The 19,514-nt window shown below is 32.0% G+C and overlaps 1 protein-coding gene across 1 annotated transcript in view; it reads left to right on the plus strand.

The window, feature by feature from the left end:
- The first annotated feature begins 561 nt into the window (after nucleotides 1-561).
- LOC129218948 (carbonic anhydrase-related protein 10-like) overlaps nucleotides 562-19,514 on the plus strand; it is a 128,535-nt gene continuing 109,582 nt past the window's right edge. Inside the window, exons 1-2 of the mRNA XM_054853268.1 lie at nucleotides 562-607; nucleotides 957-1,093. Coding sequence (XP_054709243.1) covers nucleotides 562-607; nucleotides 957-1,093 — 183 coding nt within the window. The remainder of the gene's footprint in view (nucleotides 608-956; nucleotides 1,094-19,514) is intronic.

Raw genomic sequence — 19,514 nt, forward strand, 5'->3', positions numbered from 1 at the left:
AAATACCTAATATGTAACTGTTAAGTTAGTTGTATATATAACTGTAAAGTTCATTGTACATTACTAGTTAATTTACATCTTTCGTCTCATTTTGTACTTTAAGAAAAACGTTTCTCGAAGGAAAGACTTTCATATGGTTATTTTTTTTTTCAACAGAATGTAAGTAACAGGTAAAAGTTTAGGTACTACTGAAAATTATGTTCACCAGAACATGAGGTTTTTTTTTGGCTTTACCGGACTGTTAACTCCCATTCAATGATAACAAAATATTTAATTGTCTATGTATGATATGTCTTAAATATAATTAGAATATTGTTTGACTTTGGATGGTAAGAACTTGTTTGGAAAACGTGTGAGGAATTGCGATTTATGTACAGAAACACACATACACAAACGTGTGTGTATATACAATGTTATTAGTGTTAAATTGACCTGACTTTAACAAAAAATCATAAATTTATAACAACAAACCTATACACTGTCTTTTATATAATTACATTACGCTAATCCCTACACATTTTTCCAAAAATATTTCTGTTGAATATTAAACACTTTTTCAACATGAGTTGCTTAGGAGGAAGAGTTGACGTTATTAAACTGTCTGTCAGTTAGTTCCAATAAAATAAGTAGTTACAATTCAGTTTTTTAACTATAGGAGAATAGTGTACAGTATAATTTTTTTATACTATTTCCACTGAAATGCATGCCACTTACAACTAAAAAAAAGAAATTATGATTCAGAATTGTTTTTCTGCCCTTACCGCATTGAAATTAATTCAACTCATGCAATTCTTATGTATTTGTTTTGATGCTTTAAAAATACTTCTTGATTAAACGAAACTTGCTTAAGAAACAAAACCGTTTTCTTCAGGAGTATACTTCCCTTTTTTCACAAAATATGATTCACTTATGTTTTTGTCACATCTAAAATCCAAATGCCTGTTCTATTTTTCCAGGCCCGGACTACTGGGGTTTGCTGAACCCCGAATGGAAGCTCTGTAATAGAGGTCGCAGACAATCTCCAGTGGACATAGCTCCGACCATCTTGCTCTACGATCCAGGAATGGGAAGAGTGGAGGTGGACAAACAGAAGGTACGGTCTATTGCGCCCATGTGCGGATTCGATTCAGGCAGGGTCTTCTCGCTGTTTGTTCTCGTCTGCCGGCAAACTTTTCCCTCTGTAATGAGATGAAGACTTGTTCAAATAGTTTTCTCAGACAGGACATTTTATGTGCGGGGAACATTAAGGAGGAGTTTTACCAGAGGATATGTGTGAGGGGTTAAGAAAATGTGGGATTATTCAAGATAATTAAAGTTTTTTTTTATACTTTCTTTAGATTTACAGAGCATTTTTGTTTTAGCAATGCTAATGCAGAACAAAAGTCTTTATCTCGTGGGAAAAATGAAATACTTTTACTTTTTATAGCTTTCCTAAGAAGAGTTGGTACCGTATAATTTTTTAAAAAATGATTACTTTTTATTCCTTTCTTTTTAACCAGAAGCGTCTATTTCAGTTTTGTCAAATCAAGTTTCCTATTATTATTTTTTTTTATTTAACTGAAATTTGGGCTCGTTAACCCTTTTTTTTAGCTGATTTGTTTATTGATTACAATCTACGTTAATTTCTATCATTCTTGGTTTTAGAAAAAAAGGGGGAAATGTGGTTCTTAGGCAGGAAAAATAATGGAAAGAGTCTTAGCTGTTTGTATGAATGATGATATAGTGCTATGCTATAAACTTGGCTTACGATAACGGTGTAATAATGCTTCCTCTTCCAACACACACTAAGCATTTTTACAGTCCTTAGACGTAGCCTATTCGATGCCTCTGTCCACATATTTCAATCAAACCTGTGAAACGTAGATGCGAAAACATCTATAATGAAGTCCATTACCCAATATAAAATTAGAGAATTGTTAAGTGACTCTTATGAACAAATTGCAAGCTTGGCCAGTATTCTGTGAATGGATTCTCTAGAAAAGCACTTAGACCTGTTAGTACAATTGTGTTTAATGACAACGACTTTGCAGCAACCGAGTCAGAAGTTTGTAGTCCAGATGAGACTACCGAAGTAAACATGCTACATGTTCGGTGTCAGCTGTTCAAGATGAACAAGAACAATGTGCGGATAAAATTATACAAGTTGCGAGGAACCAGTGGTTAGTTCTCATCAAGTTATGATCGTCGGTTCTACTGATGATTTTGTTAAGGTAGCACACATATTAATTTTGCATGAAAAAATGGAAGGCGGAAGAAGGAAACCTACTTCGGCAAACGTTCTAACTTCATCGCCACAGAAAAAAGACACAGAGCAGAAAAAGTCGCAGCGGGTTCATCAACACTGCCCCAAGTTAGCCCAAAGGAAAAAAAAACTATGAAATCCTGTAAAAAGACTGTACAGTTCAAATGTAAGTTATTATATCATTTACTGTTACGGTCCAATTTAGGAAGCGTATGGTTCAATATAGGCGCGTGTATTCCGAAATTGGACTTTTGCAACTTTGTCAAAAATAATGTTTTTAAAAATTATCGTCATATTTACAGAAAACGTAAGTACCTATGGCGGTTTCTAATTAAATTTGGCTTCAGATGCCCTGTTTTTTATTTTTGTTTTACTTCCCATCTAGCGACACGGGACTCTTGTTCTTAGGGGTTCCAATATAAGCGTTCTTCCCTTAATTGTAATAAAACATATACGCATAGGTACCAGACAAGCGCAATAGCAGCTATCACCTAAACTGCACATAGTCTTTCTAGTTTCATCTACAATGATTGGCTTAAAAAATGAATGTAGAAGAGTTGAAAAAAACCTTCGGAGGGCTTAAAATATCAATTTGTATGCAATGATATGCTTATTTTGCAGTGTTATATTTTAAGCAATATCATGGATCTCACACATTCATGATGAAATTACATTTTATTCATGTCTCAAATGCAAAATATCTGATGTTTCGTGATTCATGACGACATGCACCTAAAATTGATATTTACGCTAAACTGATTCTTTGCATAGCTGTATGGACAGTTACACTATTTAAAAAAAATAATATTTCAAGCAAACGCTAATATTTTCGTAATAATTGTTTCAACTTTTTTTTGCCTGATAACTCTTGTGATGTAACTTTGACATACCTTTTCACTAGATATATTCCTACAACAAGAATTTGAGTTGAACCTTATTTATCGTTATGATAATAAATAAATAAAAAATTAAAAAAAGAAAAGCTTTTATATAAAAATAAATTATTTTTAAAGCAATAGAAAAGACAGAGTTATCCCATGTTACTAAATTTATTCAGTGTTTACACTAGCAATTTACAACTTACTAACAATTAACAAAGCTAGTGCACCCCCTCCCCCAACGACCAGTAACAATTCTTTCATGTGACACTACAATCTTCGGATGTCTCTATTAAGTGAAATATGACTCTCAGTTTTACCTCCAGGTGGAGGTAGCGGTGCTCTTGTCCATGCGAAACAGCACTATTTACTTAGTTTTGCCAAGAATATTCAAAGAAAAAGAAAAAAAATCTTTTACATGACTTATACTCACTCGACATGGGCGTTATCGATGTTTTGCATTTTGAAAATCTAACGTCTGGAGTCAGGTTGAAGCCTGTTTCTTTGACAAAGGAGATCAATGCCTAACCACTGCACCAACCTGTAAGCATTCAGTATTCTTAATACGTTTTAAATGACGCAAAAAGTGCATATTTTGGTGACGAACCGCGTTTCTGTCCTGCTCTAAGTTCTCTTTCTTCTAAGAATTGCATTAGACAAAACATTTAATCTACGTTGATTTTTTTTTTTAATTTAAAAATACATGGCAGTCGAATACGAATTTTGTTACGAATAATCCGCTGACTCTGCCAGTTATCATAATAGCAGTTCCAGTGTACTTTCCATATTACTTCATATTCTGAGACATTTTCAGCAAAGTATAACGAAAATATATATATATTTTTTTTAAATCACAGCCACAATAAATTTCAAAATTGAGTTTTCTGTTTCCTACAAACCATCCACAGGTTCGTCAATAAATATATATTTGGTGATTTTCATAGCAGAACATCTTATTTGCAGAACATGCATTTGCACACAGTCCAACTACAATATTTCCAAATCTATAAAGTTAAAATGAAAATTCAATGTATACCATTCAGTAACCGGGAAATTATGTCCCACATTAACTAATCTTTTGGACATTCTTACGCTAAGATACATTTAGCAATGCTAAAATCAAATCAAACCAGAATTTTATCTATCCAAAGAATCAATATATTTTACAAACAAAAGTGTCTAAAGATTGTTTTGTCAACGAACAAAGGTGCTAACATTTCATGTCGTAGGTGTTATGTGCATTATAAAGAAAAAAAAAAAGCTTTTATACATCAATTATAAAAACCAAGACAATATTTTTGTTCAAAAATCCAAACAAAAAAGAATGCTTGCAGCTTACAAAGTTTTATTCAAGCAATCAAATTTTCCGGAAAAAAAATTCAATTTGTGAACTCCATGTAACACAAACTCAAATTATACCGTTTTGCCCATAAACTCTCTCTAGCTGAAGGGTTAATAAAGATTACTTTGAATTCACGAAGTATTTTCTCCCGAAACCTCTGTAATAAACTTTTTAGATGATTTTTTTCAAGAAAACATATTTAGAAAAACGAAAGATAAAAAAAAGAAGCATTATGGTTTCAGAAAGACTGCTAAAGTAATTTTGCAAGTAAAGGAAAATAATTTGAGCAGCTTTTCAATGATAAATGTACTTTTTTCTCCTCTTTTCGTTAATCACTAAGTTTCCATGTATTTTGTTTCGCTTTTTGAAAAATATTTGGAAATAATTTCTAAACGCAGAATTTCATTGTTTTTACAAAAAAGTTTTTTTCTGGAAAAAAAAAAACATGAACTAGTTTGGGCTATTTTTTAATACTTATGTGTACATAAATGCATTTAAATTTGAGCATAGTGCTCCAAAGAAGCTTATGTGATGAAATCCCCTTTAAAATATCAAACTAGGTATCGGTAAACTATTTTTACTTATGAAGAAATAATAAAACGTTTAATTAAGCGAAAAAAAATACAAGAACATTAGGCAGTAAAAACTAAAGTAAATAGGGTCTGGTGGGGTAAAGTGGTCATAAAATCGTAGGTTTTCAACTTAGGTGGATAATAAATGCAACAAATTCTTTAAACACTTAAACTTTTTTTATTGTTATTTTACATTGCATTACTAAAGAACACGGTACATTGAATTTTAGGAAGAAAAATATTGATTTTAGTAGTTTTATAAAGCTTTCTTTTCCCTATGTTTTTATGACCACTTTACCCCATGGGGTGGGGGAAAGTGGTCATAGCATGGGGGAAAGTGGTCATACTTAAAAATAGATGCAAAACCATTATAAAGAACTCTAATACTTGTATATTTCAGTTATTTTTATAGTTACAAGTATATTTACGAGTACATGCTTGTATACACGAATATATACGTGTCGTGTTATACACGAGTAAACACGTTCCTATTGGAGTAGATACATGTATACATCAGATACATGCATGCACGTGCCTACTCAAGTATATACGTGTATATACGAGTATATAAGCATGTATACGTGATTACCTACAGGAGTGTATACGTGTCTACATGAGTACATACGTGTCACATGTATATATGTGTCACGTATATGTACGTGTCACATGTATATAAGAGTATATACGCTTATAAACGAATATCATATGCGCGTATGCACTTGTATCTCGAGAAAATACGTGCATACTTGAGTATATATGTGTATAGTAGACGTATATACGCATATATAAGTGTACATACATACATATACGAGTATACACGAGTTAATTCGTGGATACATCCAGTGCATCTTTGTACGTGTCTACTCATGTATATATAATATGGAAGCACGAGTATATACGTATGTACACGTGTAAACACGATTGTATACCTGTATAGACATGTACACGTACATTTATGCGTATACATCAGTACATGTATGTATACACGAGAAGGAATCATAGAATAAGGAATCATAAGGAAGTTATAATCACTGACGCGCTACATGCACAAAAACACAGAAACTGATGGATGCAAAGCAGGGCACAAATTTGTTGCACAAAGATGATTTTATCTAACATTTTAGTTTTTAAGAAATATTTAGAGCAGTTGTTGAAAGTTACGGTCTGTAGTAGCTCTAATACACGCATCGCAATAAAGGCGCAGCGACTGATGAAATTTTTTCAAAAGTTTCGTTATTGCAACAGAGAGGGATCTGTGAATGCGCCGCATGTATTACAGCTGAAGGCCACAAATTTCATTAATCGCTTTAAAACTTTCATGTTGTGTAATGTAATATATATATATATATATATATATATATATATATATATATATATAAATTTGTGATTTTTTTAGCATCCATCAATTTCTCACTTTGCGTGCATGTAGCGCGTCAGCATTGTGTTTGTGACCATATGTTCCTTATTGATTATTGCTTCTTATCCTCTCCTTAAACTCCTTTTAATAATTTGCTCAATAATGTAAACTCACCCTGTATACTTTTATATCATATGTTTGTATGTAAGTGTCTACTCGAGTTCGTACGCGTATATACGTGTCTACCTGAGTATATAAGTGTTCTTATATATTAGGACTCGACCGATGCATCGGCGCCGATGGTTCATTAATTTAGCCATCAGCATCGGCATCGGCGGCCGATGCTAACTTGCGGGAAACATCGGCCCATCGGTCTTAAAAAACATCGAAAACCGATGGAATTGGCCGATGTTTTTGAAAAAAAAAAGGACTTCTGCTCTATTACTTTTTAATACAAAGTAAATGGAGTTGTTGTTTTCATATCAAATTATTTACTTAAGTTTCTGTATGAATTTCTATTTTTAGTCATCCCTAGAAGAGTTTTTAATGCTACATTCAGGTACCAAACAAGTTAATTATTGCGTTGTTTCTTGCAGCAGGACGTACGTATGTATCTGTCATAAGTCATAACTCAAAAATAATAATCTGTAGAAGGTTAAAGTTTTTTATGTTGGGTCTGCGGACGTTCCAGTTGTGCACTTCCCTTTTTGTTTTCGACCGGGTGTTCTGAAAAGCCTGTTTACACATTTTTTGTGGCTATTAATTACTTATTTCAATGCAAAACTAATATAGCGTCTCAGACTGACGATCATTTGGTGATATATTGCCGAATTGGAGACTATGCAAACAAATATGAGATGGCTAAACATATTTTTGTGTCATTTTATTAGATTCCAGTTGAACCGACGGTAATTTTTAATTTTTCGATATTTGTAGTATGAATCACAGTAATGCAGTCTTTTCTATATCGCTTCGGCGGAGTTAGAAGTTTGAGACCCGTCGAAATACATTTTTGGGATCACAGAAGTTGTAAAACATTTATCATTCGCATTTTTGTAACTCCTTCGGTGGCCCTATGGTTATGGGCCTCTCGCGCAATTGCAACATTTGCTATATTTTAAATCCGCCATTGCACGTCAAAACAAACTCGGGTGCAAGTTTTGAAAGGGTTTCCTGCTCAATGTTTATGATTATTTTGAACTCTATTTTTACGACTATTTTTTTGAATTTCCGAGAACACTTGCGTGACCCTCCTCCCACTCCCTCAATTTCTGAAATAAACTCTAGTTGTACTTCTGAGTTGTTTAAAACTAACACCATTCATAAAATTGGAGATTTTTTTTTTCAAACTTTATCTATTGTTTAGAAACAATTTAGGGCATTAATGTAAGAAATTGATTGAAGACGTTTTGAATGGTGACATAATTCGGAAATCAAAGGGACTTTTGATTTATTTTTTTTTTTTCGGAAGTGCTGAAGTAGATTCAGAAACTCTCCCGAGGCGTTGGTGGTAGCTGTTCTGTACTAAAAAAATGAGGCAGAGGTTGGGGCCGAAGTGTGATCTACTCCAAAATCAGAGGGTGACCCCCCTAACCCTACCTCGTCGTTTCAAGCATTTCTTAAATATTTAGCGATTATTTATTTTAGTCAAGAAGTGTCATTTTGCGTATTTCTCATACTTGTTTCACCTATATTTCGTAAATTGCCATCTTTTTTGCATCATTAATAGCGATTGACTTTTTTTCTGTTGTAAGTAACTATTTTTATGTATTTATATAAAATCAATGAATAAGTTATTTTCGTTTTTTATAGAAAAATTTCAAGGATTTTCTATTATGCATTTTTTTAAATTTCAGAAAATTATTGTTACATTGAAAAATTTAATTTGAACTTGTTCGTAAAGCTTCATAAAAGATGAAACAATCAAATAGTTCAATACTATGTGTGCAAACATCAGATCAAGTAGTATATGTATTCAGTTATTAACTTGGTGTAAATATTGAGTTTGTTTATTGTACCTGCGTTTCAAGAACCTTGCTCTTTTCGTGGTTATTTTATTTATTTTTTTTTCAGAAAAATGTATGTCACTGTTATAGCTTTTATGAAAAATTCAAACTTTTCTATTTATAAATTTTAAATAAGTATAAAAATATTACTATTTTGATTTAATATTGTAATTTATCTGTTACCTTTTTTGTTTAATTTGATGACTAAAAAATGTCTACGTGCAATCTTTCACTTTAATTGCATAATTTGTTGATGGTTTCATAGTTCGATTCTTAATTTTTTTTTAATGATTAAACTACGTAATTTAATTTTTTTAAACTATGTTTAGTGTACTTAAATCCATGCATTATTGCAACATTGCTGAAATGTTAGTTATATGCTCAATTCCAAAAAAAAAAAAAATCAATTGGTTATTAAACAGTCTCTTTGTTTTTCTTCCTTCTTTTTTGGCTTTTGTTCTTTCTCTTTCATCATACAGCAGTCAAAAAAGGAGAAGCATAACTACACCCTATACAGATTGTACGTAGTACGATGCAAAAGTTCAGGGACAAGCTGTATAAAATCTTACCCAGAATAGTCCACATTACCGAAGCACATCCACCTTCAAAAGGTCGCCTTAAGGGAGTATTTACTTCTGCCAGTGTTCATATAACTTTTGGAAACACTCCTGGAAGCCATTTTTCGCTACCTTCTATGATGCCGCTTCATCTTCTCCTGACGGAAAAAAGCGGCGTCTATGCAATTTTTTTTTTGCTGGGAACAGGTAAAAGTCACACGGAGCTAAGTCCGACGAAACGTTATGTTATTTGTTTGTCATATCAGAGTATTGACCAATCGACCCGTGCATCTTCAACATGAAAGTCGCCTTCTTTCCCACGATGAAGTTAAAGCAGCAGCGCAAGAGGCCTTACAGGAATTTGCGAAAAATGTCTTCCAGGAGTGCTTCTAAAAGCTATACGAACGTTGACAGAAGTGCATAATCGTTCAAGGTGACTATTTTGCAGATAGATATATGTTTCGGTAATGTGAACTATTCAGGGTATTATCAGGGCGATAATTAACTGAGGAGGCGTTCGAAATGGATATTTGGTTATCTATATATTCTTAGGTACATATGTATGTACAGATGGGCCAAAAAAACTTATGAAGTATAAATTTGGTGATAGTAAAATAAAAATTTAGGTCGAAATCTGATTTTTTTTTTGGGGGGGGGATTACAATTCTTTATTCGTAGAAAGGAAGTAAAGTGAAATGAATCAATGATCCTTTAAATCCCTGACAATCTTATCAATTTATTTCTGTTTGATTTTTTTTTGCCATCGGCCAACGGCATCGGCCATCGGCCATCGGCAATCGGCCATTTGGAGAAAAACAATCGGCCATCGGCCATATTTGAACAATCGGCCAACAATCGGCATTGGCCCATCGGCCAAAAAATGCCATCGGTCGAGCCCTATTATATATACGAGTATAAGCGAGCATATACGTGTATAGTAGAATGTATAGCTGTATGGATAAAAAATACTTGCAGTTACCCATATACGTATTTATTGGCGCATTTATGTGAATACGTCTATGTAAATGTCTGCACGAGTATATATGCGTATATATACGCATATACTCGTATATTTAACCCCTTTTACTGTAAAAACAATACATATTAAGTAAAATTTATATTTAATTTGTATCTGCCTTATACCTAAAGATTAAGTGACATTAGAAGAACAATATTCGTTAAGCCTAATATTATGACCACTTTACCCCATCTTACTTAAATTGTTCTAAAAAATTATCTAAAATAGATTCAGCTAACTGCTAATGAGTAAGAGTTCTTGAGACATGTAGGAAGCTTCCTGTACAGTCAATCTGTTCGTAATTCTTACAAACAAAATTTTCCAAGAATGTTAAGATCGGTGTTTAGATTTTAAAACTTTTCATATTCACACAAAATATTTTTTTACCGAATAAAATTTTGCCAGTTATAAACTTTTATATTTAAAATGTAGTTTCAAACTGCCTTACTCTAAAATAAAATTTTCACATTCATTCGATCATTTATTTCCAAGCTATAGCCATTTATTTGACGTATGACCACTTTACACCCCCATTGACCAGTCCCCCCCCCCACCACCAGAACCTATATATTTTTTTAAAGCCTAAACTGTCGAGATGACTTCATGAGAAAAAACAGTTTAAATAATGATAGCAAAACAACGTGCAGTGTTAAAAACAATATAAAACAATGGAGCACTGAAAATAAATTTGTCACATTTGTGAAGATATTGTTTTCTCAACGTGGCAATTAGGTATTAGGCTATGGTGTTGTCAAACTTTTCACGGCGTAAAATTGTTAATGTGTTAGTTTTATCAGACTTAGAGTAAATGTACTTAAAAAGAAAACGAAGTAATCTTCTATAAAGCGTATCTTAACTCAAAGCTCTAAGAATTTAAGCTTTAATATTATTTTGACTTAAAGTTAGAGCTATTCCTCCTCAAAAGTGAAAAAACCGCATGCAATGGCGACCAATAAACTCAGTTATTTTCACTCAGCTATTGACAATGCAGTTACATATTTTACAATGCTGAACTACCTTTTTAGGAGAAAACAAATACCTAATTTTATCTTTTGCGATTGGTCTACCTTAAAAACACTGGTCACCTTTGGCTCACCTATCTTACATAGTTTTGAATGTGAAGCTTTTTTTCATTGAATTTAGATGCATAATTGCACTACTGTAATCAAGGTTGACGTCAGAAATGGTAGAGTTTATTTTGATTCATACCGTTAAACAAATTTTGGTGATTAAATACAAACTTCTAAGGTTTTGGTTCAAGTAAAAGCTTTACGGTTAAAATTGAACTACCTTTAATTTTCTAATAAACAAAAGCATACTACAAGTTTTTACAAATTTATTTATTTATTTATGTTTTATTTATGTTAGTAGTCACTATTTGCAGCAAAGACACAAATAACATAAATTGAGGAAGAAGTTTAAACATCGTAAAAACTGCATGTATCCCTTTTTGCACCACATGTGCTACTAATGATCGTTAGTTAGTGTACTACTATCCATTTGAGATCTACGGTTTTTTTTTCTCAAATAATTTGATCATATTGTCTACATAGGGGAGTACAAAGGGCAAAGTGAAGTGGTGAAATATGTACTATACTTTTAGTGCCACCTATCTGGTAATATTTTTGCTGCATATGCAGTCTATTCTAGCCAGAAAAAAAATACCGTGAAAGATTAAAGCAAAGGATAATGCAGGTAATTTTTAAAAAAATGATACTCAGATTGTAATATTTTATTAAAATTCAAAGATTATTTTTGTTATCATAAAATGATAAAGATATTGCTATTAAAACTTTAAATACTAATTGAGACCGTCTAGTATTCGGTGCAGTTATTTATTTAGTTAATATTAAGCTTACTTGTATTTTAAATATTTTGTACATTCGATCAAGTACATTGCGGGTAAAGTAGATAGGGCAAAGAAAAATGGTCTATTTTCGTTAATCACTCAGTCATATTCATTTATTAATTCATTTACATCTCTTCATTTAGTAATTCCGTTTTTCATTCATTCATTCGCTAATTTTCTCATTTATTTACTTTTACTCACTCATTTATTTTTCCTCATACATAAAATTATTTTTCTTAATTATTCATTTATTGTTTCAGTATATCTGCATTTATTCATTCAACCTTTTATTTACTAATTCATTTGTGTGCTACTTTTGTGCACTTATTTATGTACTAAATAATTTTCATAATCGAAGAGAAAATATTTCATTAGATAATGTTTTATTTTTCACTTCACCCCATGAAAAAAAACGGTAAAAAATTCCACTTCGTTTTTGAAGGTGCAAATTTACTGCCAAAAATATAAAATAGTATTTTAACAGAAATTCTTTTGTTAAATTAAACGTTCTATTTTATGAACCGTAATTTTCAAAACAAATTCCCAATTTGTTCCTTTTGAAAAAGCTTACTCATCTTAACTATTTCACTTTACCTCCACATTCCCCTACATATTAGCGCGTTTCCTGAAGTATATTTTTTTTTAGTTTTCTGCGGATCTCTCAATCGTAAGAGAGTTACGTGTGCTATGACTAGCTATTTTGCCTTTTTTCTTCTACCGCAATGGATCAATTAAGACGATTCAAAGGCATAAATGATCCTTTTCAGGGAATTTTCCCTTGACGCGAACACAAAAACATAACATAAAAATAAAAACGTAAAATTAACGTAACATAAAAAATACAAAAGTAAACACAAAACACTAGACCCTATTGGAAAAAAATCCTAAAACCAGTATCCAAATGATACCGGACCCAGTATGATTTGTACCGGAAAAAAGAAAATCATACCGGAAATTTAAATTCCGGTATGAAATCTTACTGGAAATTTTGAAACCGGTATCAATTTATACTGGAAATTTCAAAACCAGTATGAATTTAATCTGGATTTTTTTATACCGGTTTTCAAACATACTGGAAATTTTGAAACCGGTATCAATTTATACTGGAAATTTCGAAACCAGTATCAATTTAATCTGGATTTTTTATACCGGTTTTTAAGCATACTGGAAATTTTGAAACCGGTATCAATTTATACTGGAAATTTTGAAACCAGTATCAATTTAATCTGGATTTTTTAATACTGGTTTTTAACATACTGGAAATTTTGAAACCAGTATCAATTTAATCTGGATTTTTTAGTACCGGTTTTTAACATACTGGAAATTTTGAAACCAGTATCAATTTATTCTGGATTTTTTAATACCGGTTTTTAAACATACTGGAAATTTTGAAACCAGAATCAATTTAATCTGGATTTTTAATAGTGGTTTTTAAACGTACTAGAAATTTTGAAACCTGTAACTAACCACACTGGAAATTTAAATGCCAGTATGAAATCTTACGGGGGAATTTTGAAACGAGTATCAATTTAATCTAGATTTTTTAATACCATATTACCCCGAAAAGCGTGGTTGACCAGCATGCCGGAAATTTGAATTTTTCGGCATGCCAGATAATTTAAGGTTTATTTTGCAACAAAACTAAAGTTAATTTCCCCATACAGTTCCTATCAAAAAGCATACCATTGTTACGCTCGCTCACAGGTCACTAATACATTAGTCTAGTTTTATTAGTATTACAAAAAGGTTAGTGTTTTTTTATACGAATCTCATAACACTTATGATTTTCATACATTTAAAGGGGACAATTAATTTGACATGCAACTCCTGCATTAGATTATTATAAGCATAAGTTTGCAATTTCATTATCTTTTGAGAAAAGTATGTAAGGGAACATTTTTGTACTAAAATTACAATCATAATATAATCTTTGTTTCCTACATTTACTGAATGCAAAAGGAATAGTGAAAAAAACCATACAATGTTTACATACTGCAAAGACTAAGGCAGCTTAAAAACATTTCATGGTCATTAATTATACTATGTTCAGTGTCAAAATGTGTGTATATATTTTCTAAAATGCCTAACAGTTGCAAAGAGCAAGCAACTTCTGACATTCTCTAAAAGCAGTGATTTAGTAAAAAATGTTAGGATGAGTGTTTTAAGAGTCAAAAAACCAAACCCAGTGGCATGACATCTTATGAGGGCCAAGGCCTACTGTACCCATTTCACTCCTCCTAACCAAGGGCTCTGGGGAGCTAGCCAGATGTTCCTGTTAAGAGGTCAGCCTAATGCAAAACTCCCAGGGTTTAGTTCCCAAGCATGCTTCGTACTCATTTTATTGACGCACTGAAGGGATGAATGGCTATATATCAATTCGGATATATATCAATGTATCGGATATTTTCGAAAATATGATGATTTTTTTTTTTTTGAACCCTGATTAGGGGCCTCCACTCTTTCATTCCCCCGGGGCCTCCACATTTCCAAATATGGCCCTGGATGAAAAAACTAAAGTCAGATCGGTCAGAAATGCTGCTGATAGGCTAAGGTGCACAAATGCACAATGTGTACTTCAAATCGAGAGAATTCCACAAGTGTTTCCGAACACATTTACAGATTAATCATGCACTTTACTGGAGAAAAAGGGTTGACCTAAGACTGATAATTATAAAACTGAAGAAAAATATTATTGTAGCAAAAAAATTAATGATCATTATATAACACTAATTTTTATGTCATACCTCAGATACCACTTATTTCATTCCATAGTAATATGCCTTTTAAATTCAAACGTAAACAATTTCATGTTAGATTCGTCTTCCTAATGACTATAAATAAAGCAGGGTCAAAATGATTTTATGAAAACATATTAGCAGTAAAATCAGGTTTCATGATTCAATTTGTCGCTTTACTCTGTCACTGTGGTTCAGTTCTTAACATCAATGACATTGCAAAAGTATGTGAAATGTTTCGCTTTTCAGGTCTTCGTGATTCAATTTGTTTCTTTACTTTGTCATTGTTGTTCAGTTCTTAACTTCAATGCTTTGCAAAACTAAGTGACATGTTTTGCAATGAGAATTGTCCAATAAATTCATGGGTTTTCAGATACAAGACTTTGAATGACCTACAATGACATGTATATGACTGAAAAGTGGTTTTTTAAAATCTAAACAAATTTTATAAAAAGTTTGACTCTGTGCATTATTTATAGTTATTGGGAAGGCTAATCTAACAGGAAATTGTTCACGTTTGAATTAAAAGGCACGTTACTATCGGATAAAAAAAATGGCATTTCGAGGATAAGTATCAATGTTATTATTAGCATTTTTTTATACATTAATATTTTTCTCCAGTTTTATTACTGTCAGTGTTAGTTCAACTCTTTTCTCCAGTAAAGTGCATGATTACACCGGAAATATGTTTGGAAACACTTACAGAACTCACTCGGTTTGCAATTCACGGTTCACGGCGTGCGTTTGCGCGCCTAATCCTATTGGCAGCATTTCTGACCGATCTGCGTTTAAATCGTTCATCTAAAGACTCCCAAGTCCACTGCTCTCTTTTAAAATTATATTCAAGTGATTAAAAACACTCATTCTAAAATCAAATTCTAACGCTAGACATCTAACGCTAGAAGCGAGTCTGCAGAACGTAAACAAAGATCGTACGTAAATAAAGCGGGTTGTTGCCATCGGAGAGAGAGAAATAACCATTTGAAATTACTTTTGTATGAATCAAACCGTGGAATGGAATGTTTTACCTTTTTCTTTAGTATTGCTAATCACCGCAAGGTAGCGTACTCGAGCATTGGAGCTGCGAATAACTTTTGATTGCGCAATAGCTTTTCGGGTCAAGTAATCTACTGAAAAATCAACTCAACGTATGATGATGAAAATTGGCACAAAATTGATTTACATCCCAGCGGTTTGCCTAACGAAGTTTTTTTTAAATTTGTATTCGTCCTAGATTTTCTAATATTTAATAATTTATGAATCATTTTTCATATTTCTTTCACTCCTAACGAATCAGTTTCCGACTTAAAATGAAGTCAACTCAACCTAACACAGAGCCATGCGGTCGATTTGTTTACATTGTTGCTTCATGCTTTGCACGTTTTCCGTTTTCGCTAATTGATTCTTTTTTCTTTTTTTTTTTTTTTTTTTTAGTTCATTCAATTCAGTATGTCTCTTTCGAAAAATTATTATTATTTTTTTTCTTACTATTATTTCTAGCAATTTTTTTGTCGTGTAATTTCTTTACTAGTGTTGCGCTGTCCTTGTTTTATTCTTTAAGGTGCTAATATAAAGTTAATTTTTTTTAAATATTTGTTAATTTTAAGCTTTGTCCTTTTTAATTTTTGTCTGAGTTAATTCTAGCATATTAAATAAGTCCCCGAGAACTTAACCATATTAATTTTCGTCACTAGAAAACGGGAAAAAAAAATCTTACATTTCGCTCACAAGCAATTTTTGTTACGTTCCTTTTATATTTTTTAGGTAAAGCACCTTTTCTTTTATTTGTTTCATTCGGGTTTTTTTTTTTCACATTTATTTATTTTTGGGGGATATTTCTACGGTGTTTTTTGTATACAGTCAAGTAAAATTTATCACCAAACATTTTTGCATGATTTGCACAAAAATAAAACCACAGTTGAGTAGCAGTAACTTTTGTACAGAAGTAACTGTACCTAAAAGAAACAAGTTAAGCAGAATAAGGCTAAAAATTCAAATGTATAGAAATAAGAAAAATTACAAATTGGTCAATGTTCAACTACAGTAGACTCGGACAAATGAATTTCTTCCGAAAAGAAATGCTATTTTAATAAATTTTTGTATTTGAAATGGGGAAAAACTATTTTTAAATTCTTTATCAAATGAAAGTAGAGTGTTTTTACATGCTAAGTGTAGTAACATGTGCTGAACATTATGTCGGTAAGGATGTACTGTACTCTAAATGAAAATCATTGCTTGCTAAATATCTCTGTCAAAGTGACTAGTGTGAGCTAGTGTTTAACTAACTCACAGAGGGAAAAGCGCTTAGACAGATTATTTATTTTGCGAATCACTTCTACAAATATTTTGCATTAGTTTCTGTCTTAATTTTCTTTTTCTGGAAAAAATTTGGATAATAGTAGTTCTACTTACTGTACACATCAGTAAGGAAAATGAGATGTGTGTTACAAAAACAAATAGAAAATATCCATGACTTAATTTATAAGTAACTGGAAATAGGACATGTTAACAAATCAGAGAACTAGCTAAAACGTGCAAAGTAAATAGACAATTACACCATAGGTTGCGCAGTTTTCAGGCCACTGTTAGATTGTTGTGTGGACTCTGATTTTCGTCAATTCATTTTTTAAAAAAAGGTTTATTTTACTTATTTATTTTTTGTCTTGGGTTCTTCTCCCCATATAAGCAGAAAATTCTCTCAAGAATACTCTGGACTCTGCGGAATTCATACAGTTTTTCCATTCCAGAATCTTGGAATTCTGTTAAATGATTGTTCTGAATTATTGGTCATGATTTTTTAACGGGCATCCAAAGATAAATTTTTTGTCGATGCAGTATAAATGTATTGTTAATGGGTATTTATCAATAAGTCTGCTAGTAGAGGTTTTTTTGCCCTACTGAGCATGCATGAACGGATACAAGGGAAGCACTCTATAGGCAATTTTTCGACATTAAAGTTTCAAAAGTATTTTTTAGTTAATCTGCCAAAAATTTTATGGAACTTTTAATCAGAAGATTTTTGGAATAATTTCAAACTTGGTCTTAAAAATGCGATTTTAAATCATCTTTGGTAATGTTTAGGAGGAGGCTTTGGTGAGGGAATGAAGTTCAAGCTCTTTCCTCTGTTAATTTTTCAAAACTGCAGTCCCAAAAGGACTATTTTAAACGATACTGGATTATGGTGGTGGAGAGGAATCATAGGTTTGCCATTTTTCCAAAATTGAAGTTCTAAAGCGCAATTTTGTCCCTCGAAGGATTCCTGAATCCGTCCTCGCTGCTGAGGGTGTTTCTTAGATTCAGCCAGAATATCATTCAAGTGCCGGAACTCTACTGTCTGCGTTAGACAAAATGAATGCCTCCAAATGCACGCATATTGATTTTAAAAATTTGTTTTTGTCAATATATGTTTCTATAAAGATAATAATCGGAAACTGAGGCATGCGTCCTCAGAAGAATTATCATGACAATTTAAAAATTTAGATACAGTCAACTGAAATTTGATGACTTAAGTCCCAAGGCACCAGCTAAAACGTTCAAGTTACATGAAGTTTCCACAACAGTCTCAAAAGCTCGGGACCTGATGAAAACTTTGAGATAAAGAAATATTGGAGTTATGGAGGTTCGACTATGTCACTTAAAAATATAAATTTTCATTCCAATTTCCTTTCATCTTATTTATCCACTCTTGTTCCGTGTACGACAAGTTCTTAAAAAATTTCCCATTAGCAGAGAACTTTTACATTACAGGGTCAAGGTTTCAAATTTCTTAATGAAAATACACAATATTTTCCTTACAGGTATATTATGTTTTTATTAAGAGCACTCAGGCCTGTAGTGCTTTTGTGACTTCATTTTTTACGACCCCCGCAACTATCAATTTAATTGCTCTATCACGTAATCAGAAGAATTGTCATAATAATTAAAAAATTGAAATAAAATTTTTAATTTTCAACCTAATTAACTTTCATCTCATTTATCCACTCTATGTCAATAAACAAAGTTATTCAAAGATTTCCTATAAGAAGATATGACTTATATATTACAGGATCAAGAATTCAAATTAAATATACAAAACCCTGTATTTTCACTAAAGGTGTTACTGTATACTAAGTTCACATAGGCCTGTAGCATTTTTTAACTTCATTTTGTTATGGGTCTTTGCACTTAGCCCCAAATGATGCCAGCATCTACCAATTTAATAACTTTGTCAGACCATGTCAAGTGAGTTGCTGATATCCTTACAATTACAATATGCTGCTGAAGGAGAGAGAGGGTCTCCAATTCCCCTCACCCAAGGTAAGTGCTGGCAAGGGACTTATTGCATGACTTTCGGACCCACAAATTATTTTCTATTTCTGTGTACAGAGTAAGAAATATTAAACCTTTTCATAAGATAATGAAAATACTGTACATCCTATTCTGTTTTCTGTCTGACCGTTTGTAATGCCTGTTATCTTCTAAAAAATATACCTTGTTTATTCGAGATTTGTGATGTGTTGGTTTGCAGAAAATAATTCAAATGAAAGAGCCTTTTAGCTAGAGTAGTTTCCTCTGTAGAAACTACAAATATTGAGAAAATCAGATGTGACAGGGCTTAGTCAAGACAATTTGAGTTATTTATTGACCAGTTAAAGAAAAAAGTTAAATATATTTATTTAAAATCTTTGAAGTATTTTTTAATGCTATAAAGAGTTAAGAAATACCACTGAAGTTCAAAATTAGTTTTTTATGTACACTGTCTGTGATGAAGAACAAATAAAAAAAGTTTAAATTGTGAAAATATTTAATTTTTTTAAAAAAAACTTCTCAGAAAATTTTAAAAAACCGAAAAGTGGGCTAAATAATGGGTTTTTTAAATGGGTTATTTAAAAAAAAACTCATTGGGTCCAATCGGCCAACCCTGACTGGTATTGCTTTTTTTTTTTCCAGTTTCTAAAATTTATAATTTTGTAAAATTT

Source organism: Uloborus diversus, chromosome 3 (genome assembly GCF_026930045.1).
Source record: "Uloborus diversus isolate 005 chromosome 3, Udiv.v.3.1, whole genome shotgun sequence".
In the NCBI taxonomy this organism is placed as follows: domain Eukaryota; kingdom Metazoa; phylum Arthropoda; class Arachnida; order Araneae; family Uloboridae; genus Uloborus; species Uloborus diversus.